At 37.7% G+C, this 25138-nt stretch overlaps 1 protein-coding gene across 1 annotated transcript in view; it reads right to left on the reverse strand.

The window, feature by feature from the left end:
* Positions 1-235: 235 nt before the first annotated feature.
* The window catches only part of ZNF704 (zinc finger protein 704), a 337569-nt gene continuing 312666 nt past the window's right edge, over positions 236-25138 (reverse strand). The window contains 2 exon segments of the mRNA XM_043976313.1: positions 236-12551; positions 21336-21436. Of these exon segments, the coding sequence (XP_043832248.1) occupies positions 12440-12551; positions 21336-21436 (213 nt within the window). The 3' untranslated portion in view covers positions 236-12439.

Here is a 25138-nt window from a genome sequence, read left to right on the forward strand (position 1 = left end):
CTATTACATAGTTATCACCCCCAAACCCAGGCTTTCGTGGCCAGCATTTCTATTATGCATCCCATTCTTAAACAAATAATAATTTTGTTATAATGTTGGTTTTAGATTTGGTGTTTGAAATTAGCTAAAAGATGGCTTGGTTTTCAGGAGCAGAGGTTTTTTTAAACCTCAGCATGGGCTGAGTGTGGGTGAGATTTGCCATAGTTGTGATGCCCTCCCACCCACCCACCCCATCTGAAAAATACTACTGATTCTTTTTCAGTAGTTGCATTTGATAGTGCTCAAGAACCCTTTGGGACCTAGCAAATTTCTTCTTATCCTGAGCTCTTCTAGAAAGTCTATTGGGTTACTGATACAGTTAGCATGCTGGAAACTGCACCAGGACCTGGTTATTCAATATAGAATATGTCTACATGGCAGAATATTTCCTAACCATTTTTAATGTAGAAAAATAGCAAAGTTAGGGCATATCAAGAAATTTCTGTTTCAAGGAAACATTTAGTAATGAATAGTATACTTTAAATAGCTAACATATAATCCCAATATTATTTTAGGTCTAGGGTATTTTTAGCGATTGAAACCACAAAATAGGAATATTTTCAAGGTGTTGAGCTCTTGAATTTTATCTACCTCACTCTCTAAAATCCATATTGTGTTGCTAAGTCTCTTCTAAAGCTCTCCAACAATGGCTGAAGGGGGTTTCCAAAATAGTCAGCAAATATGTTAACAAAGTCTTTTTCTTACCCAGACATTAGTAAAAGTCAGAACCATCAATATTTAAGAAGCTAAAGAATGTTTTAAGATACCAACAAGAGTCTGATTTACAAAGTGGTACTTTTCATCCTAAATTCGAGGAATTTCTATCATCAGATAACACCTGATATCTCAGAGGGGATATTTTGTAACATGAATTCGGGAGCAGCAAACTGAGGGGACTGAGGGCCATCTCTACTCTCTAAAATGTTGTAATCCATGGCAGGCTTGGCCAGAACATCTCCTATTTTGATTTCCAATGGAGGAGGAAGTTTTTTCAGCCTCTTAGAGGTGTTTAAAAATGTTTTGGGGTCACAGCTGCATTCTTCTCCTTTCATGATGATTACACTAAAGTGATTACACTGGAGAAGACATTGCTTATTCAAATAATCAAGGCCAGTCCGTTTTCTTATGTATTGGAGGGTTTAAGACTAGACCCTGGAGTGGAGATTAAAGATGAAATTGTCCTTGTAGGTGTGAGTCTCAGTAAGATCTTTGTTCTGGAATAAAAGTCACTGGTTCTGATTGTTGCATTTAATTTTTCCCCACACCCATGACATTGATAGGGGTGGGCGCCTAATGCAAGAGTTATCAAATCTGAAAAGATGGTCTTGTTTTTGCCAGGTATCAGAGCTCAGACATTTCTGTGGTAAATAAAGCAGGTTGTGCATTCACTGAGCTGGTTTCTGATCATCTAAGCTGTTCAAACAGAAATTTGTCCCTGAAGGAAGGTGGTGATCAGGTATGGGACCTGCCTTGCTAGCCACAATGACATTTATCCCCCATTGGACCTTCCCTTGAACCAGAAGTATAAATCAGGTGCACGGCAGCAGAAGCAGTTACTGCTGGGTTGCTGCTGTCCTGTGCAAACATGGAACTGTGGTTTATATGACAATGTGACAGTTCATTGTCAGCTAGGCTCTTCAATTAATCAGACTGAGCCACCCAAAGGACAGAAGATACTCAAGTGGCTGCTAAGAAAACATACCCCTTTCAAACTCTTTTATTTCCTATTAGTTAGGAAGCAGGGAAACTGAGCCCAAGAACTAGGTCATGGATGATCCTTTTCTTTCTTTAGCTCAAACACCAGTTCTGAGATGGTGATGGTCCTGCCTTTAAAAAAGAATCAGTGATAGAGAAAAGACAATGTAAACAAAAGGTAAGAATCAGCCCTCAGAAATCAGATCAAAAGAAAGGAAGATATCCTCATAAAGGATAAACCTTTTCACCTTTTCCCTGAGCTGCTATAATGTATTCATTAATTTTCTGAATGGCTGCTGGGAATCAAATGCAATATTTAGACTTAAGAATTACATGCAGCATTTTTGGACAGCATTAAGAAAGGGGCCGCTCTTTGGAAACATACTTAGTAACTATGCCTATGGTGCTAAACCCGACAGACCTTAAAAAAAAAAAAAGGAGCAGAATATAATCATCTCTTATCCATCTTTCAAAAGCCTGCAGCTTCGTGTGTGTGTGTGTGTGTGTGTGTGTGTGTGTGTGTGTAGAGTTCAGATTTCCAGAGCTACAGTGTTTATGCCAAATCAATTGAAAAGGATTTACTTTTCAGATGTATAATACACTCCTCCATGCACATGCCCAGGTAATTGTATAATCCCAACACAGCCAAAAAAGCTGTTGGCAACTACTGCCAAATGGGCTTCTATTTTTGGATGTACATGAAAGGTACACCCTAAGGAGGTGTAACAACAAGCAGTTTTCCTTTTAATACTGTACATTTTGCATTGGAAAAAAAAACATCTAAAATATTCAATTTACTATAGAAGAAGCTTTTGGGACGTGTATTTATGAATATATAACCACACTAATATGAATTAGCAAACTATGATGAATATCCCATAATAGGAGCCACTATTATACTATATTCCCCTTCTGCAAAGTAAGGAGCAGGGACACAAGGTCTCCAGAAGCCTCTGGTGGCTCTTTGATAAAATCTCCTGAGAGTGAGAGTGCTAAGGATCAAGGCTGCTAACTTAATAGAAGGGTGAAGTAAAACCCATTAAATACATAATTTTCCATAAGCTATTTACTATGGCCCACATTCTTTTACCTGCACTAGAATTTGAATAACGATAATCAAGGGAACATCCAACTTTTACTTAATATCATGTTTTTCTAATTGATCTCCTCCCCCACTTTAAAATTTCATTTGGCTTTTATTTTTTTGGACCGATTTACTCCTATGGCAGATGAAAAGTGAACCTAGAAGTAAAGAAACCCCATTTTTTCAGGGTAGGGAAATTTTTTATTTGGCAATTTGGAACTTAGTTGGTGTTTAACATTTTAAGATTTGTATATATGTAGTTAAGAGTACAGATTAATTAGGTAGGATATTTAATTATGTTGTTTTGTTATTCTGATTGGTTGTCTGAGGAGTAAAATTCCTGTTATTTAGAACTGTTTTTGACATTGATAAAGTGGATACGGCAGCTGGGGATGTGCTGGATATTGAGAAGATTAATTTTAGTGTATGAAGTACAGGTGTCTGACAACTCTCATAGCAAGAAGTGGACCACACACTCCTTTTGAAGTAGCACGGGTAAAGTTCTCTAATCTAGATGCCTGGTAAACCTTAGCTTCCAGACCTTAAATCTCTCTCTATTCAGGCTTGCCTAGGGGTTTGAGTCCAGACGACAAGTAAACCCTGGCCACTTTCTCCCTTCTACAGTGACTCTATGACAGGGGTAGTTTGGAAAATGTTTAACAACTGGCTCTAAAAAATGTACATATGACACACTTTTAAGTTTAATCTTCATTAGTAACATTTTCTTTATCACTCTCTTAAGTCTAGATGACCAACAAAACAGTAAATCAAGCCCTGACTTATAGTTTGTCACTCTCACACTAAAAATTTAAAAAGCAGCTTTCATGAGCTGGTTTGACTTGGCTCTATCACACTCCTGCTCCTTTAATTATTTTTTATGCCATCCTCAGTTCTGAGATTTGTTTACTTCTTCTTGAAATTGTTCTGAGACTGTTATCCAGGTTCATCTTAGCATCTGGGTTGGGTTTGGGGTAACAAACGTCCCTGGACAGGTTTCCCTAACCAGTTTAGATCCTAATCCATTAGATCTGTCCCAGAACTGACTATGACAAGGAGCAGGTTTTAATCTTTCTGAATTTAACTTTCAGGGATTACTTCAAAACTTAATTCCAGATGTTTATTTAGTAATAACTTCAAAATCATATTGTCTTTCAAAACCAAAAGCATTCGATTGTAACATAGGGTTTAAACATCATTTAGGTTAGCTATCCAAATGACTGAATAATGTTCTAGCTAATCTCTTACAAGATATAGCCATGGCTAATTAATTCCCTAACTGCCCTCAGAGAAGCTTATATATGTTTGTTGTTGTTGTTGTTGTTTTTAAATGCACAGAGCTTCTTTTTGAGATCTAGGGGAAGCTCCAGAATATATTTTGTGACAAGAATTTTGCTAGGTCAGATAAGAACAGTGGTTTCATCATCGGGTGGGGAGAGGGAAGGGACGTGGAGAAGTGTCGAGAGGGGAATGCAAAGGGCTTTGGCATTATTAGAAAGCAAAGCGCATTATATTACGATCATTGCAGAGGACTCCCTTGCTGCCTGCTCTAAAGGTGCAACAGCTCTCCTGGGCTACCCCCTTCTCATCACAGTGGTCTCGGTAGTTATATCAGTAAGAAAGCTGACAATTGTAGCTTTTTTCAGTGCTGCTGGGTACTCCATAACCAGCAGGAGAGCTAACTTTGAACATTCTTGGATAACTTTTGTTTAGACAGAAGTCCGAGGAGATCACATTTCTGAATTTGTCTTCTGTAAAAAATAATTTCTAGTGAGATGTGACCTCACTGACTTCTCTCTTCACTAAACAGTGAAAGTTTCCAGCCTCTCTATAGAATTCTAATGCATGAGACTGAGAGACCAAGGGAGATATGATACAGTGCTGGCTCTGACTATAGAATATACTGTATATACCTTCAGTAAGGCTCAGTCTACCTTTAGGTGAAACAAAGATTTTTGGTTTAAAAAAAGTAATAAAAATTTGTTGGGAACTTGACCTGTGTGTCACCGAGGTCTATCTAAGGGCGACAAAGCTTTCCAGGACTCACCTTGGTTTAGTAGCAACAGCATCGGTGTCATAGGGTCTGAGACTGAATCCTGGCTCTGTTATTGACTACCTCTGTGACCCCAAACAAGTCACTTCATACCTGGGCCTCAGTATCCTAAATGAATTATAATGTCACTTATAGTTCTAAATTTATGGTCCCAGGATCCAGCATGATCCCTCAAATTTTCAGGTTTTAAGGACTTTTTGAGACCAAATTGGCACCTGCCTTCTTGGTTATCTCAAAGTTGGTATACATAAAAGGAAAAATGTTCATCTACTCTTTTTATTCTGGTTTGTACTTAAGATCATTCAGTCATTTTAGTCATGACCAACTCTTCCTGACCCCATTTGGGGTTTTCTTGGCAAAGGTACTGACTGGAATGGTTTCCTATTTTCTTCTCCAGCTCATTTTACAGATAAAGAAGCTGAGGCAAAGACGGTTCAGTGACTTTCGAGGGTCACACAGCTAGGAAGTGTCTGAGGCCAGATTTGAACTTAGAAAAATGAGTCTTCCTGACTCCAAGTCTCTATCTATTGCACCACCTAAGTGCCCATGAACTTAAGATTAGGTCAGGCATATTTTTTCCCCTGAAAACCTAGGTGACACATATCTGAAGCATCTGCGAATGGACCTGATCAACGTATATAGATACCACAGTATTGTTTAAATAAAACCAAAACTATTTAGGCAGGAATTAAAACCTCTAGTACATCAACCTCACTTTTAATTAAATTTTGTTTTGTTTTGATGAACATATTTGACTTTTGAGAACATAGTCACTTTCTTATAACTTGTGGTCTCTTATGAGTATATTTCTCACAATTGGAAGATTAAGCATTTGGTTTGTTAGAGACCTCACTAAGGAGATTATAATTAATTCTGGGAACTGAAGAGGTCCAAATCTTGATGATTCCCCAAGAATTCTGTCTTTGGGCCAATAGAGAGATTAAAAAAAATCTCATCTCACTCAGTGTTGACTGATTTTCCACATTACATACAATTTCACAATTCCCATAGACTAAGCTCATCTTAGGACTGGCAGCTAGTAACTTCATATTGAGCATCTTAAACAAGTAAATACATGACCCATAAAAAAGTGCCTCTGTCAAAGCTGTTAGTTTAAAGTGGCATATGAAATGTCTCTTTTAGGATGTCTTTTTCACCCCATAGTACTTTGAAACATAACTTTAGGTCCTGGTAATGGTAACAGTAATGGTAATGGAAAGGAAGAGCTATCAACATGGGGATTCTCTTAGTTGTATGTCTTCAGTTTGGCCTATTCCTGTCCTTGCTGCAGTGAGACAAGAGACTCAGTAAGTGACCAGTCACTAGTCCAAGTGGTGAAACCCTTTGTTTGGGGAGTGAGTTGCATTGTTAGCACTAAAGGCTGCTCCTCCTCCTTCTTGCCTGATAGAAACACTGCCCTAGATGTGCTTCATGGAGATGAATAACATCTCCTCTGACCAATGATGATGCAGCTTGTGCTGACAAAGCACCAGGCATCTTGAAAAATGTTTTTGGTCCCCTTGAGAGGTTAAGCACCAGAGCTTATTAGCAGAGTCTCTTGCTTCTTAGAAGGGTGGAGGTTTTTAAACAGGGCTTAAAAACAAAAAACCAAATTAATTTAATTTTAGTGTTATTTAAATTTACACATTAATAGTGTTCTGAATCCCAGACTAACAGCAAAGTTACACAGAATGAGATTGTCTTGCAAAACAAAACAAAATAAAACAAAACAAAAACTAACAATATACAAAAAAATGATCAGAAGAGCAATCCCTCTTTTGATTACCATTCCTACGACAAACACAAGCCTGGGAAATAATGTATTTCTGCTTCCTGGGACTTACAAAGCAGGGTTGATATCTACACAGAGAAAACCCATTAGTCTAGCGTAACATTTATTTCCATAAGCTATCACGGTTATATCTGTAAGTCACTCAGTGTTAATAACGGCACCTAAAAGTTTTAATGCTACTTGTAGGCTTTCTGAACTAGCAAACTGAGATACAAAAGGACTCTACGAAGAAGTTCTAATAAGGAGAAATTGCTGTAGGCTTGAGGAAGGTGGAGAGTTTGTTATGTGCAGCTCTGGTAGTTGTTTTCTTAGGGAGATGAATTTCTAGTAGACCTATGCCCAGAGCACTATATAATATACTCCACAGCCACATTTGTATTCATGAATCCTACCCTGCTTTGGCTCTCATTTATATTCATGAATTCTACCCGGCTTCCACTTGGGTCAGCGCTACAGAAGACATGAAGAAAGATCGATCTAAATTTGATAGTATCTGGAAGAAAGCAGTACTTTCTCCACAAAGGTACTTCTAAGTTTGCACTACAACATGCGATGGAGTGCAAAACACATTTGAAACTGCTTCCATCTACAGACTCCCACTTACGGAATATAGCTATTTAACTGAGGGACTGTGGAAGGAGATGACGAAACTTCATGTTTACAAGTACATTCAGAAAAAGCTTTATACAAAGTCGACCAACACCTGCAGAAGCCACAGGCAATAATGGTTTGGGATTCAGAACTTCAGATCAGCTATAAATATATACCTATTCCTTAAGGGAGACACACACACAGCAGGGAGGCGCTGCATGCTACCTAAGACAGTGGCCTTCCGTTAGTGTGTTTCTCTCCGAATTCGGGCAGCATCTTCATTTTGCTACATAGCTTTGACTAGAAAAAACACTAAAAATACATATTAAAACTCTTACTCCTGTTAGGGTCCACCAGACCTAATTTACAAATGTTCTGCCCTTTAATTTTCCCTGAGGAAATGAGTATTATTTACATTATTTTGCAACTATTATCAAGGTACTCTACTTTATATTAAAAGGGAGGGGAGGGTGAATAACACTTGCCCTACTGCCCTCACAGGATTAAATGGGACTGTGTATAAAGTGCTTTGTAAATGGTAAAGCACTGTCTAAAAGCGAGCTATTATATACAATTTTAGTCACTTCTCAGGCTAGATGAATGCTGCATTTTTCCCTTTCCAAAGAAGCCTTCTAGAGGAAAAAAAAAAGTAAAAGCGTTTGCAGCGCTGACTCTGGATTTAGAACCGAGAGAGCTGCTTTCCAGTGTAGCTTAGAGTGAAGTAAAAGACAGAGTCCACTTACATTTAATTATCAACTTTAAAGTTCATAGGTTAGACTTCATTTTCAGAACTCATTTCTACCATGCAAATGAATCCTTCTGCTAAAATTTCATGGAAAGTCAAAGGCCTGTAACAACTGCATCACTCAGCTGAAAAGTTTCATTTGCAGATAACAGACAACCAGAAAGGCAATTCTGTAATAAAAGTGGCACCTCAGCATAGCATTTATCTCTCTCTGTGCCTCCTAGGTCACTGTTTATGGACAAAAATATGCTGCAGAGCACAAAGCATGCTGGGTGAGTGAATTCATTGCTTCTGACTGCCCCGGGGGCTCCCAGCAAGGGAAGAAAAAGTGGCCAACAAGTATGGGATGATGGGGTGGGAGCATCCATGCTGTGTTTTGCAATAGGAAGAGAGGTGACCTTTCCACCCAGGTAATGGAAGCTTTTGTTCCTCAGGGCCTTTCCCACTTCCTTAGATGAGCCTGCAGTGTTTTCTTTTCAGAGAGCCATGATGGCGTCATGATCTGAGGTGGAAGGACGAACCCCTAAATTCAGTTTGGTCATAGCACCACTCAAATCTGCACCAGGCAGATGAACTCAGGCCTATGCTGCCAAGAGGTCTCTTCTCCCACCTCCCACCTTGTTTCCCCCCATGGGAACTCTCTTCTCTACTTTTTAAGTTCCTCTTGTGAGGAAGTTTGGTACATCTGCACTGAAGGGCTTTGGCAAAAGCTTTTTATAAGAATTATTAAGATAAATGATGCCTGATTCTAGAAGTGGCCATGCTGATCCCAGCACATGTAGGGTACCATTTTCTTTTCAGATATTTGGGGAAAACAGTGTTGGCAGTAAATAAATGCCCTCTATGGAGAAGACAGGGAACTTTGTAAAACTCATAAAGTAACAATCACAAAGATGCTTTTAGAAATATTTTTGGACCTTAATTCATATTCTTGCCACTCCTTCTGTGTGGGCAGAGCTCTGGTGCATTGCATGAGGTGTTTATATAAGTAGTAAGAGGATAGCTGGAGCCTTCAGAATGAAGTCAACTTCTAACTTCCCTTCCTGCCTCCTCCAACCACCAAATGAAGAATTAAGATGATATATTGCCCAATATAACATTATAAAATGAATTTGCAGTTTAATTTGGCACTTGAGATAAATAATTACAACCAAATTACCCTACTTCTTTGAAATAGATAAAAGAATTGTTCTTGTAGATTGGAACTGGTTTTTTGGATTAAAAACAAACAAACCTTTCCTACCTTTATATTTAAGAAATCACAGTACCCTTTTTCTTAGGTTAGCCAGGGAAAACATCACATCTCCCAGCTACCTCAAATGCCAAAGTATGGGGCCTGAGTTGTTTAATATGCCAATTCAGGCACGTATTATGAAAGCAAAGTCAGGTCTGTGTACTCCTGGCCTTGCAACATAAAAAAATGTCCAATAAAAACCTGCTGTCTGGAAACCAGTTAGATGAACATCTCTGGACCTTTTTTTTTTTTTTAAACATTTCTCACCCCTGGTTGATTTGGTAACTCAATATGAACAATAATGGCTTTAAACCAGGAGTTCTTAACCAGGGATCTACGAACTTGTATTTTTAAAAAGTATCTTGATAATTGTACTTCAGTATAATCGATTTCCTTTGTAATCATATCTATTAAGAGCATTATTCTGAGAAGGGGTCCATAGCCTTAGCCAGATGGCCAAAGGAGTCTATGACTCCAAAAAGGTTAGGAACTCTTGCTGAAAACCAAAGTGATGGTTTGTGGAGGAGCTCTTGGAAAGTAAGTGGCTAGGCTGCATATGCCTCTGATTATAGCTATCCTGAAAATCAGATGATGACAGAAGTTGGGAAGGGAAGGTTATCTAAAGTACTTCTGGAGAACATCATACCACACTAGAATATCTCCCAGGAGAGTTGAGGCTGAGCATTGTGGCCACAGAAATTGCTCCCATGCAGAGCTCTCCCCTACACCTAGGTCTCATGGAATGTGAAGAATTCAGTTCTTTATTGGCTAATAAATCAGATGAGCAAAACCAAGCAATAGATTCCATCTGTAAATAGGCCAAGGAGCTTCACAGAGTCAACAAAATTCCATTTTTATAGTCACAGAGGCCTTAATTCTGATCACTGATCATATTAGTAGTCATAAGAGAAATCAAAAAGTCTGGCTGGCTTAGAACAAACCTCTAATGAACCATACATCTCCTACTGTCCTATTGAGTGGGTGAGTAGTGTCATCTTGGCTATAAGACAGTGTTTGAGAAGCATGATGACATAAGAGGGAAGAAAGAGTCTTCTTTTTTGAGGGTGCAGTGAGATTAGGGGCAAATAAATCTGTGAGAAGATGATGGAATTTTTCAAAGACTATTTTCATGACTAACCGAGGGAATGTACTTTTTTTCCCCCCAAGAATTATGGTACTAATGTTGGGTGAGGTTGTATAAATGCTGTTTTCTGATATCTGGAGCTAAGGGGTTTTAAAGAAGTATCAGTAGAACTGATTAAAAAGAAATGCTTAAACCAGGCTAGTCAAAAACCCATAAGAAACAAAGGACCATGGTTCTCTCTATGAGGAATCTGAAACAAAAATTTGCCAAAAAATAAGCATAAATAACAGGGGCCAGAATATTGCACTGTGCAACCTACCTGTACTTCCTTTTGTTATTTTTTTAATATAGAAAGGGAAATCAGGCATAATAAGATTTCAGTTTAGAAATTTGCGTGTTATGTGTGTATGTGTGCAATTTCTAAACATAGTAACACCCTTTCTTTGTGCAATTTTACTTAACATTCCTATGGCTGATGCTAATTTTCGAGTTCTAAACAATACATCTAAGGTGCTATTCTTCTTTGCACTGGGGTAGGAGAGCAGTAAATGTTTAGTAGGGCAAAAGGTTTTAGATTGGATGGAAAATTAACTTATTTCTAGGGCTGGGCCTAGCTCCCACATGAAAAATCTTTTTTTATGCTAAGGCCTTCGATCCTGTAAATCCTACCTACTTTAAACCCTGACCCTACCAACTGGAGATATTCCTATAACTACACCTCGTATACATCCAACATGACATTTTCCTTTTGTTTATTGTATTTTCTCCACCAAGATAATTATCAATAAATAGCCCCAAATTTTTCAAATGATAAAAAATAAAGGTCTGTATCTTGCATTAACCCCTACAAAGATCTATAGTATCCATTAACCCATAAACCAGACATGCAAAAGCATAAAAATCTATAAAAGTGCACTCAAAATAGGAATTGGTTTTGTAACCTCAAAAGGACTTTTTAGAATGGATGAGACCATGTAGGCTGTGCTCTGCATTTAAAGCCAACCTCACAGGCTTATGTATATGGGGCATTTCTGATTTTTATACGTTTTCTGAAAACAGTTAATTGTAGAATTCTTTTTTGTGGAAAGGACTAGTGACCCATTACAGTCTCACAAACAAGCAATAATAGTAAACAGAGCTGAGCTGCTGGTTTGGATCACATCCCTGAACAAAAGGATTAAGGGTTACCCACACGGCTACATGGACCAGTTCTTGATGGAGTTGCAACAAGATGGAGAGAAGCAGGATGCTGTCTCTCATGGCCTGGCCACTATATCATAGAAAGCCAAGCAATTAGAAAAAGCTTCTTGGGAAATTGAGTGAAGCTCCCAGATGTTTCCCAATGATGACAATTGGATTTCCTGATCTCAGCTCATGGCTGAAGTTTGCTGGTGATTTCCATCATTTTTTATCTTTTTGTGTTCTTAAAAGTCCCAGGGGGCTTACAGGTTAATAGCTCCCACAGGACTTCTGGTGTGTGGCCATTTTTTTTTTTTAAAGAAAACCCCAAATTGAAAAGAAATCATGAGTGCTGTTTGTCTCTATAGCACAGCAGGGTATGCACGGCTCCAAGAAGTCAAATGGGAAAGAGAAGCAAGACTGTTCACATTGCGAATTATGGAGTAGAGTCCATTCTTTGTACAAATGCTGTTGAATAAACTGTAGCTTATGTGGTGGGTTTGTCGCTTAAAGTGTCAGAAAAAAATCTTGGAAGGTATGTTAGTCAGAAAACATAGCAAAAGATACCTCCATTCTAGGGAAAGAAGGGTTTGTTTTTTTAACTGCTACAGAAGTTCACAGTACAGTTACAAGATCTAATGGGGCTGGGGCGGTGAGGAAGTCGCAGAGCAAAAAGTTAACTTTTTTTTTTAATTAAAAAAAAAAAGTTATAGCTGCTCCAGGTTGGATACTGGTTGGTGATACTAGTTACTTTAAAATTTTTTTGCTGTTCTTCCACACACAGGTTTCTCGAAGGGCTTCACCTTGGCTACGAGTGCATTTTGTGGTTAATGCAAAAAGCTCTTTTCAAAACCAGGAGTGGAAGGAGAGGGCAGGAAGAGTGTCAAGGGCAGCTGTAGGCAGGCTCTTGGGCATCCACGCCCCGCACCTTTGAGGCTTCCATGCTTCAGTCAATGAACCTTTGGCAGGCCTTCTTCCAACGGCAGGCAGTGCACCACATGTCTCGATTCTCCATGCCATAAACCTTCCGGCATTTTTTGCCCTCCCCCCGTGGCTTTCTGTAAGACAGAAAAGAGGCATCTAATCAGTGTGTGTATGTATGTGTGTGTGGGTATTCTCAGGAATTTCTCTTGAACCCGTTCACGTTGGTAGGGATAGTGTGGCATGGTAGGAAGAGAACTCTGGTCTCGGAGTTTGGGGAACCTCTTGGTTCAAATTCTGCCCCAGACATTTACTAGTTGTATGACCAAGGGCAAGCCTTTTAACTTGCCCGAATCTCAGTTTTTCCTCACTGATAAAACAGGGACAAGAATACCTATAGTACCTACTTCACAGGGTTGTTGTGAGGATGAAATGACACAAGTGTGCAAAATTCTTTACAACTGAACCTCTATATAAGTATTAGCTATTATTATCATTAAATCTACTGGTAGGCATTTATTAAGTACCTACTATGTACTAGGCACTGTGCTAGTTACTGGAGACATGTTAGTCTCCTAAAAACAGACAAAAAACAGCAACAGCCCAGTAACAACCACATGAAGAGATGGAATTCTATCTGGGATTTCAAGTGATTATTAAATTTTGGGAATGGTACCAATGAATTATAATGGTTAGGCCTAGATAATTGGATACTCTACTATACTTCTCAAATTTCATTCCCCCTATTTCTGGGATGGAGATGAAACACCATGAAACATTTTTTTGAAGTGGTATATGGCACAGTGGGAAGAACACTGGCTTTGGAGTCAGAGAACCTGAGTTCAAATCCTACCCTGGCTGTTTCCTACCTATGTGACATTGGACATTTCATTTAACCTCCTGTGCTTTGTTTTCTCTATCTTTAATAAGAGGGTGTTGGGCTAAATGGTGTCTAAAGTACCTAACAGTTCTAAGTCTATGATTTCTTCAAGAAAGTTTTCTTTTTTTAAATTAAAAAGAGCTTAAGTCTTTATAAAACAATGTTACGCTTTAAGGTTTCCTTTTTCCTAATTTTGAATTTAAACAGCAAAAAAGAGATTTCCACTTATATCGAAGAACACAATAAAAGGATCATAAAAGAAACTGTGAGTCTATTTCATACCATTTGCTTTTTTAAAAGTATGTAATAAATCCCACGTTTGTTTCAAGACTATCATGCTTTTTTGTTTCTTTCTGAACTTCTGTTCTCATCTGTGAATATAAAAATGTTTTAATGACTCCTTTTGAGCACTGCTATCCCTCTTCCCCTTCTAACCCATAATTAAAAAAAGAGGAAAAGGGAAAAGGACCCACATGTACAAAAATATTTATAGCAGCTCTTTTTGTGATGGCAAAGAATTGGAAACTGAGGTGATGCCTATCAGTTGGGGAATGGCTGAACAAGTTGTGATGTATGAATGTAATGGAATACTGTTGTGCTATATAAGAAATGATGAGCAGGCAGATTTCAGAAACACCTGGAAAGACTTATATGAACTGATGCTAAGTGAAGTGAGCAGAACCAGGAGAACATTGTACATAGTAACAGCAATGATCAACTATGATTGACTTAGCTCTTTTCAGTAATACAATGATAAAGGATAATTCCAAAAAACTCATGATGGAAAATGCTATTAACATCCAAAGAAAGAACTAATGGAGTCTGAATGCAGATTGAAGCATACTATTTTTACTTTCTTTATTTTTTGTAGTTTTTCCCTTTTCCTCTGTTTCTCCTTTCACAAAATGACTAATATGGAAATACATTTTACATGATTGCATATATTACATATATAAAATTACTGTCTTAGGGAGGAAGTAGGGAGGGAAGGATGGAGGGAGAAAAATTTGGAACTCAAAATCTTATAAAAATGAATATTTAAACTATCTTTAAAAAACCTGTCTTCACATGTAATTGGGAAAAATAAAATAAAAAATTTAAAGAACAGGAGAAAAAGCTTCTTGTAACAAATAAACACTGGCAAGGCAAACAAATCTACATAGTGGCTATGTCCAAAAATTTGTCTCGTTTTACTTTGAGATGATCATTTCTCTGTCAGGTGGTGCGTAGCATGCATTATTATAGGCTCTCAAAGCTGGATTGATCAGAACACAAGTCTTTCAGAGGAGATGTCTTTACAATGTGGTTACACTGCATAAGTTGTTTCCCTGGTTCTGCTCATTTCACTATGTATAGATTCATAAATTCCAGAATTCTCTGAAATAAACTCTTTCATAATTTCTTATGGTATAATAATATTCCATTACATTCATATATCATAATTTATTTAGCCATTAACCAAATAATGAGCATCACTTTAGATTATTCCTTATTTCTTTTCCTGAATACCCTTTCAGAACACGGTTCTGAAAAGACACTTGTTACTCCTTCTTTCATTAGAATGTTAGCACTGCATCACCATATAGTTCCTTCCAACTGCTCAAATAGATTTTCCTTTCTATGTTTCTTTGACTCTATCTAGTGTTTACATTTCAAAGTTTTTATTTAGTGAGATGATGCCAGAGGAGTCTAGGTCATAAAGCTGACAAGACCACATTCCCTGAGTTCCTATAACATAAACCAATCATCTGAGGCACATGAGGGATGAAACCTGCAAAACTGGGGTCTGGGTATTGACCCCTTATGATGAGGTCATAACAAGAGTGTTATTTTGCCCTGATGTGTGTGAAGTGCTGAAGGTGGTAGGTGATAAGGGTGGGGAACGAGATGCTGGGAATACACCCGGTGGGAGGCCAAGTACACCTGAATAATTTCTTCTTTCTCAGCTACAGAAATACACAAAAGTCCTGTACTCCATTAAAGGGTTTTTTTTTTCTATAGGTTTATATTCATACTGTTTCTCATTGGTATTATCTAGAAATGCCATGTGTATGGATTCATTTCATATTCTATAAGTTTGCTGAAGTTATTGTTTCAATTAACTTTTAATTGATTTGAATATCATTTCTTTTGCAAAATTAATAATTTTGCTTCTTTTTTACCTATATTTATTGCCTTGGTTTGTTTTTCTTATTTTATTGTTATAGCCAGAAGTTCTCATATTATGTCAACTAGAAGTGGTTAAGATTGACATCCTTGTTTTATCTTATTTTATTTTAAAAGATTCTAGTTTATCCTCATTAGATATAATGGTAGCTCTGAATTTTAGATATACAGTATACTAGTTATCATTCTGATGAAAGTACCATTAATTCCCATGTTTTCTTAGTGTTTTGTAACAGAAATAGATGTATTTTGTCCAAAGCCTTTTCTGCATCTCTTGATATGATTATATGATTTTTGTTCATTTTATTATTAACATGGGAAATAAAGTTTAGAGTTTTCCTAATATTAAACTAACATTCCTAGTATAAATCCAATCTAGTCACAGTGTAAAATCTTTGTGATATATTGTTTTAGCCTCTTTACTAAAATATTTTAAGTTAATGTTCATTAGGGAAATTGAACTATATATTTTTTTCTGTTTTAACTCTGTTGGTTTTTATACCAAGACCATATCTATGTCACTGAAGGAATTTGGTGGTATCCCTTATCTTCTTCTGTTATTTCTGCAAACTTTTAATGTTATATTAGAATTGTTCTTTGAATGCTTTGTAGAATTTACTTGTGAATCCATCAGGTTCTGGAACTTTTTCTTTGGGAGTCTGGCGTATGTATTGAAATTGGGTTGTTTAAATTCTCTATTTCTTAGTCTATCAATCTCAGTATTTTACATATTTACAAATATTCAACCATTTAATTTTCATCATCAGTCCTCTGGAATCACGGATAGTCATTGTAATGATCATAATTCTTACAACTTTCAATGCTGTTTTTCTTTAAAGTGTTGTATCAATTGGTCATTTTTGAAATAATGATGTTATAATGTAAACTGTTCTTCTGGTTCTGCTCACTTCCCTCTGCATCAGTTCATACAAGTTTTTCCATGTCTCTTTGAAATAATGTATTCCTTCTTATAACATAATAGTATTCCATTACATTCATATTCTATAACATATTGAACTATTCCTTAATTTATGTACATACCTTTAGTTCCCAGCTTTTTTGCTAACTACAAAAAGTGCAGCTAAAATAATTTTGTTCAAACAGAACTTTTTCTGCTTTGGATTTCTTTCAGATTTAGGTCTAGCAGTGGTATAGTTAGGTTAAAGGGCATGCACTATTTAGTAATTTTTTGGTGTTAAAAGGCATACACTATTTAGCAATTTTGTTTGTGTATAATTCTAAGTTGCTGGCAGAATGGTTGTAGGGCAGCTAGGTGGTACAGTGAATAGAGTGCTGGATCTGGGGTCAGGAAGACTCATCTTTCTGAGTTCAAATTGGGCCTCAGACATTTACTAGCTATGTGACCCTGAGCAAGTCACTTACCCTTTTTGCCTCAATTCCTCATCTGTAAAATGATCTGAAGAAGGAAATGACAAACCAATCAAGTATCTTTGTCAAGAAAACCCCAAATGGGGTCATGTAAAAATTACTGAACAACAATTACATAATGGTTGTACCCATTCACAGGTTCACCAATACTGCATCAATGTGCCTGTTTTTCCATAGTCTCTCTCATTTACCATTTTCCTTTTTTGTGATCTTTGCTAATCTTCTGGGTGTAAAACGTAATCTCAGGAGTGTTTTAATTCAAAGTTATCTAGTTATTATTTGTAGTATTTTTATAGGTCTATAAATAGTCTGAGTTTCTTTCTTTGAGAACTGCCTATTCATATCCTTAGTCATCACCTGGGGAATGACTCGTTCTCTTATAAAATGAATTAGTTCCTCATATATCTTGGAAATAGAACCTTTATCAGAGAAACTTGCTGTAAAAATTTCCTCCCAATTGATACTTTCCCATTTAATACTGGCTTTATTGGATTTGTTTGTGCAAAACCTTTTAAATTTTATGTAATCAAAAATATCCATCTTATTTTCTGGGATCCTCTCTATCCCTTGTTTGGTCATAAACTTTTCTTCTATTCATAGATAAGTATTTTATTCTATTTTTCTCTAACTTATGATGTGACCTTTTATATTTAGGTCAAGTATCTAATTGGAACTCACACCTAGGTATGATGTGTGATTTGTTCGTCTAAATCTAATTTATTTTATACTACCTTCCAATTTTCCCAGAAGTTTTTATCAAATATTAAGTCGTTGTCCCAGTTGTTGGGATGTTTACATTTACTAAACACTGGGCTATGGGGTTTGGTTGCTTCTCCATGTCGTGTGCCTAATTTGTTTTACTGATTGATCTTTCCTTTTTATACAGTATCAAACTGTTTTTAAGAATTACTGCTTTTTAGTACACCGGAGTTCTAACACTGCCAGACCACTTTCATTACCACTTTCCCCCCCATTATTTCCCATGAGATTTTGACCTTTTCTGTCTCCACATTAATTTTTATTATTTTTTTCTACAAAGTAATCTTTTGATAGTTTGATTGGTATAACATTGAATAAACAGATAGTATTGTAATTTTTATTATATTGACTCAGGATACCTTCAATCATAAGCAGATATTTCCCCCATTATTTAAGTCTATCTTTATTTCTGTATTTTCTGTTTAGAGTTGTATTTATATAGTTCTTGTGTGTTTCTTGCTAGCTAGAGTTCGAAGTATTTTATACATTATATAGTGAGGCAGAGTTGCACAGTCATTGGCCTCACCCTCTCTTCCAGAGTCGTCACAGTCCAGTGGCAGACAGAGTCAAGATGACTAGTGAAGGTTTAGGTTGCAGTACATGACCTTAGTATCTTCACTGTTGTATGCCTGTCAAACCAGGGCAGTGTACCAGCTCCATGTCAGGAAACTGAATCGCTTCTATTTGATTTGTCTTAGGAAGATTCTGAAGATCATCTGGCAGGATGAGGTACTAGACACTGAAGTCCTTTCTTGCACCGAAATACCAAACATTCAAACTCTACTGCAGAGAGTGAAGTTCCAATGGGCTATCCATGTTCAAATGCCAAACGTACAATTGCCTAAAAGACTATTTTATGGAGAACTTACAGAAGGCAAGTGCTCACATGGCAGCAGAAGCGATACAAGCATGCTCTCAAGGTCTCTCTGAAGAACTCTGGAATTGATTGTGTTACAGGGGAGATGATGGTAAAGGACCATCCAGAATGGCATACCACATTAAAGATGCTAAGATCTACGAGCAAAGCAGACTTGAAGTAGCTCCAAAGAAAAGCAAGATGCACAAATTTAGAGAATCCACCCCAAATATTCATACAGACTATTTGTACTCGACCTGTGATAGAGCATTCAAAGCTTGTACTGGTCTGATCAGCCAAAGTCAGACACACTATAACTTGATTCTAACATAGTGATGTCATTTTGGTCCTCTTCAAGAAATTAGGACATCAACCAATCAACATTATGTAGTTATTTTAAATGGAACTCTCCTAACTCTTTGTTCTTAGTTTTTTGGGTTTTATCACCTCCTGAGAGAGAGTAGATGTAGGGTGTAGAATGAAACAAGTATTTTTGTATACAGCCACTGAAGGAATTTGTTCTGACTAAGCATACTGTATCTGCCACAAGGAATTTGTTTTTCTTCTCTCCCCGACCCCCCTTCAATTGAGTGGGAGGGAGAGAAAACAGATTTCTGTTAATTAAGAAGAACAGTTTTTAAAGAATTGTTTTTAAAAAAAGAGGTGGGTGTGTGTGTGTGTGTGTGTGTGTGTGTGTGTGTGTGTGTGCGCGCGCGCGCTACAAATGTGGAATGTTGCCTGTCTTTTAAGATAAGGTCACTATAGTGTAAGTTTTATTGTTTTACTTTGTTACACTTTTCCCTGAGTTGGGAAAACTTGAGTGTACAGTATTTTTCCTTTGATTAGGAAACTTTGGATTTTGTCTATATTATTGAGGCTCTTCCATTTGATATTTCTTTCAGGAGGATACTAGTAGATTCTTTACTTTGCCCTCTGGTTCCAATAGATCTAGGCAGTTTTCATTTATGACTTCTTGAAATATAATGTCCATGCCTCTTTTTTTATTTTAAATTTTCAGAGAGGAAGACCATTTTTGAATTATTTCTCCCAGACCATTTTTCCAGGTCAGTTGTTTTTGGTATCAGATAGCGTATGTTTTCTTCCATATTCCTTGCTTTCTCAGAAGAGTCAATGATTTCTGTTTGGTCTAGGCTAGTTTTCAGTGAGCCCATTATTTTAGTAAGGTTTACCACTTTTTGTTCTAAGTTAGTTATTCTCTTTTGATTCTTTCAGATCTTTTATTTCATTTCTTATCTTTTGCTTCATTTCTTCTGGGTATTCACATAGTCCTATTATTTTTTTTTTGAGAGGCAATCAGGGTTAAGTGACTTACCCAAGGTCACACAGCTAGGAGGGTATTTACATAGTCCATGTGGAAAATCTACTTTGTTTCCCTTGAGTTTCTGCTTTTTAGTTTTATAGTTACTTTATCATAGGTTAGAGTTTTTGATATCTCTGTATCTACAAGAATTCTTTATAGTAGTTGGTATTTTCTTTGGCTTACTCCTTTCTAGCCTTAGTTCCTGAACTGGAACTTTGTGCTAGGGGCAAGATTTGTCCCTGATGTACTTTTTGGGAGGGGTCATAGGCCATACTTGGTTTCAACCTGTTTATCTGGGTTTCTGTGATTACCTCTACCTCTTTGGGTCAACACCCCTGCCCACCCACCCCAATCTTTTTGGCTTAGTGCACTGGATCATCATGGCCTTCCATGGCATCTCAAGAAGACATGCTAGGGACTGTGGAGCCCAGGGGTCCAGAGTGTCTAAGTGTTATTGCACCTGTACTGGTTGCTATAGATCCTGGTGTGAAGAATTGATTATGATTTCATACTAAATTTGGCCCTTACGCTGGTTGTTTCCAAGGTCCTCACAGTGTGTTCTGACCTCCTAGAGTCATGTCTAAGAGTACTTCCTGGCTCCCTTCATACCCCACCTCACCTTATGTGTTTCTTGCCTCACCTACAAAAATTCTTAGTTATGGCTCTTTCTATAAGTTTTTTTCAGGAGGCCCTCTTTGATTTATTAGGAAAATCTAGTATCTCATTTAATATAAAACTCTAATAAAGTCTGGACTTAAGTTGACCTAGTATAAGCAGATAACTCTGAATTAATATAGCTTAGAATAAAAATCTGTGCCTTGAATTTATATAACTGTAGAGTAATAAACCCAACGAATGCCTTTATCTGTTCCTCAGTAAAACAAACTTATTCTAAAAATTTCACCACTACTCCTCTTCACTCTACAATTGAAAACTCTGGGTCAGTGACTTATGAATGCAAAAAGTTGGACTGGAGGAAAGGGGGTTTTAATTATACCATTATGCCACAGGACAGGTTTCAAGAAGATTCTGTTTCTTATTTGTCTGTTCCCTGGATATCTTCCTATCTTCCTTCCTTCCTTCCTTCCTTCCTTCCTTCCTTCCTTCCTTCCTTCCTTCCTTCCTTCCTTCCTTCCTTCCTTCCTTCCTTCCTTCCTTCCTTCCTTCCTTCCTTCCTTCCTTCCTTCCTTCCTTCCTTCCTTCCTTCCTTCCTTCCTTCCTTCCTTCCTTCCTTCCTTCCTTCCTTCCTTCCTTCCTTCCTTCCTTCCTTCCTTCCTTCCTTCCTTCCTTCCTTCCTTCCTTCCTTCCTTCCTTCCTTCCTCTCTCTCTTTCTTTCTTTCTTGCAAGGCAATGGGGGTTAAGTGACTTGCCCAGGGTCACATAGCTAGTAAGTGTCAAGTGTCTGAGGCCTGATTTGAACTCAGGTCCTCCTGAATCCAGGGCTGGTGCTTTATCCACTGCACCACCTAGCTGCCCCCCTGGATATATTTCTAGTTGTTATTTTGCTCCCTTGGGACTAGTTATGTTGCTGTGCAGTTTCAGTACTATACCTTAAGCTGACTGCTCCTCTGGGAGGTGAAGACAGGACTGAATGAGTCTGTTGTTGTCTCTGCTCTCCTATGCCCACAGGACGATTGTGTGTTGGGGAAACCTAGGTGAAAACATAGAAAAGACAATTGACAATGTAATGTCTGTTTTTTCTAAAATCCTCCTGCTTATCACACTGTGCTGTGTCAGACACCTGGCTCACACACACTTGACTACTCAAAGAGAAGGCACATGCTCTGTCTTCCCCGAGGTGGCCTTTTAAAGCAGATGAGATAATGACAATATGGCTTTTTTAAAAAAAATGTAAAACAGGAAAGATAACATGTTAAAAACGACAGCCAAAGAATAATACCTAAGCTTCCATTATGTGCATTCTGTAAGCTGTCCTTAGTGACAATCTATATTTGAAAAGTACTTTTGACTTTCTTTTTTTCAAAAATAGAACAATTTTATTTACACTTTAAAATACTTTACAGAAACCAAGAGATCATGTCTTCAGAATCACAAAGTATCAACTGGCTTGTTGGTGGTATACCCTCCCTGCCCCATGGACTATTCCAGAATATCTATCCAGTATTAGAGACTGCTACTAGTGTAAGTTCATCTTGAGGGGAACAACCCCTTCTACATTAATTTTTCCCAGGCCCCAAAGATAGGCTATGTGCATAATTTGTATTTGTATATAATTTATATATAATATTTTATTTCCCCCCTCAATTATGTGGTGTGCTTTATTTATTTATTTATTTTTGCAGGGCAATGAGAGTTAAGTGCCTAGGGTCACACAGCTAGTATCAAGTGTCTGAGGCCAGATTTGAACTCAGGTCCTCCTGAATCCAAGGCTGGTGCTCTATCCACTGCACCAACTAGCTGCCCCCTCAATTATTTGTTAAAACAAATTTTTAGCATCTTTTTTTTAAAGTTTTGAGTTCCAAATTCTATCCCTCCCTCCTTTTGCCCCTCCCTGATATGGTAAGCAATCTGATATAGTTTATACATGTGCAATCATGCAAAACATTTCCATATTAGTCATTTTGTACAAGAAGACTTGAATAAAAACAAAAGAATAAAAGAAAGTGAAAAATAGCATGCTTTAGTCTGCATTCAGACAGTATCAGTTCTTTCTCTGGAGGAAGATATTTAACTGAATAGAGTGAAGTCATCCCATGATGAGTAAGTGGTAGAATCAGAAGAGACCATCTGTAGTCTTGGCTTTGGATACAGTCACATCCCCTCCCATTTTCCATTTCCTGCTCACAAGACCCATCTCAGAACTCTCCCCCCTCCATAAAACCATTTACGACACTGACAATGGGGTTTGGAGGTGAGGCAGTGTAGAGCAGGTAGGCAAGGGTGTCTTCTTCTCTGAAATTCTCTCCATGGTCTTCCTGAGAGATAATCTTGACCTTGGTCATCCTGGTGACCCAGTCCCCAATCTCTCTGATGAAAATGCTGGTCTGTGGCAAGCAAAGGGATGTGGGTAGAGAATAACTGGCTCTATACAGCTTGTGAGAAAACTTAATAAGAGATCAAAGTGACCCCAGGCCCTCCCTTCTCTAGGAAGTGCTCCAGGGTTGACCTGGTCTTGTCTCTACCCCCTTCCCCCACTTTTCTGGTTGAAAGATCATTAGGTACAGAACTAGAAGAGTCTTCGAGATCATCTGGCCCAGTGCTGTGCTCTGAGAAATGGACGAGGAAGCTGAACACCAGAGCAGCTGAATGACCTAGGACCATATGTATGGAAGGTCCAGAACTTAAAAGGAGGTCCTGTGATCCCTAATAATATGATTTTTCAAGCACACCACCATGGCACTCCAAAACTTCATCTTGTTTCCTCTCCACCTGCAAAATTCCTCACCTCCTTTGATAAATGGGCAAAGGATATGAAGAGGTAATTTTCAGACAAAGAAATCAAAGCTATCCATAATCATAGGAAAAAATGCTCTGGATCACTACTGATTGGAGAAATGCAAATTAAAACAACTCTGAAGTATCACATTGCACCTATCAGAGTAGCAAATGGAAAAAAAGGGACAATATCGGATGTTGGAGGGGATGTGGGAAAAGTTGGATGCTCATCCACTGTTGATGGAGTTGTGAAAAGATCCAACCATTCTGGAGAGCAATTTGGAACTATGCCCAAAGGGCAACAGAACTGTGCATACCCTTTGATCCAGCAATACCACTGTTAGGTTTATATCCCAAAGACATCCCCAAAAGAGAAAAAGACCTATATATACTAAAATATTTATAGCAGCTCTTTTTGTAGTCACTAAGAACTAGAAATCAAAGGAATGCTCATCAATTGGGGAATGGCTAAACAAGCTGTGGTCTATGATGGTGATGAGGGAATATTATTGTGCTATAAGAAGGGACAAGCAGGATGATTTCAGAAAGGCCTGGAAAGACTTGTAAAGTCTTGTAAAGTCAAGTGAACAGAACCTGGAAAGACTTGTAAAGTCTTGTAAAGTAAAGTGAGCAGAATCAAGAGAACTTTGCGCACAGTGACAGCAATGTTGTTCCCTGAAGAATTCTGAATGACTTAACTATTTTCAGCACTACAATGATCCAAGACCATCCCAAAAGACTAATGATGAAGAATTCTATCCACCTCCAAAGAAGGAACTGATATTGACTGAACACAGACTGAAGCATGCTATTTTTCACTTTCATTTTTTCTTTTATTCAAGGTTTTTTTAATACAAAATGACTAATATGGCAACATTTTACATAATTGCACATGTATAACCTAGATCTGATTGCTTACTGCCTCAGGGAGGGAGGAGGGAAGGGAGGGAAGGAAGGATAAAATTTGGAACTCAGAACTTTAAATAAAAATTTTATTATTCTAAAAGGTTAAAAAAAAGAAAAAAGGAAAAATATCCTTTAAGGGGAATTTCTCAGTTGATTTTCTCATCCCCCCCATATCACAAGAGAGCAAAATCTTATACTCTACATGTTTCTTCATTTATTCTATGCTTGCCCCTTCCCCTTGTTTTTCTCTTCTTCATCTGTGTCAGAAACCAGGAAGTCCTCATAGAGAACACTGTCCTGATGCTTCAGGGCCAGGCCCTTTGGAATTCCGATCTGAGAAGGAACCTAGGGGTACTCCTTCACCTGACTTCTGCAGGAGGACTGGCTGTGTGTCCTTGTCCAGTGGGGGTCTCTGGAGTGATTTGCCCAGTACATTCTGAGGAAGGTGTCTGATTTGCCACTCTGTTTTTCAGACAGTACCAGGTTGTTTTGATAATTACTGCTTTGTAATATAGTTTGAAATCTGAAATTACTAGGCCTTCTTTCACATTTTATAAAATTGATTCCCTTGAGATTCTTGACTTTTTGTTCTCCAGATGGACTTTGTTACCCAATTGATACTTCTCCAATTGTTTATATCTGTCTCTATTTGTGTGAAAAGTGTTTTTGTGTTTGTGTTCAAATAATCTCTGGGTTTGTCTTGGTAGGTAGAATCCCCAGTATTTTACATTGTCTTCAGTTATTTTCAATGGAATTTCTCTTTTAATCTCTCCCTGCTAGGTTTTGTTGGTAGTATATAGAAATGCTGATGATTTACGTGGGTTTATTTTGTATCCTACAACTCTGCTAAAGTGTTTTTAATAGGAATCAGCATTGTATTTTGTCAAAGGCTTTCTGCAACTATTGATGCAATCATGTGATTTTTGTTGTTTTTGTTATTGATATAATAATTATTTATATAAGTGACGCCTTATGCTGATAGTTTTCCTAATACTGAACCAGCCCTACATTCTTAGTATTAGTCCCACCTGGTCATAGTGTATGATCTTTG

This window comes from Dromiciops gliroides, chromosome 1, assembly GCF_019393635.1.
Source record: "Dromiciops gliroides isolate mDroGli1 chromosome 1, mDroGli1.pri, whole genome shotgun sequence".
Taxonomy (NCBI): domain Eukaryota; kingdom Metazoa; phylum Chordata; class Mammalia; order Microbiotheria; family Microbiotheriidae; genus Dromiciops; species Dromiciops gliroides.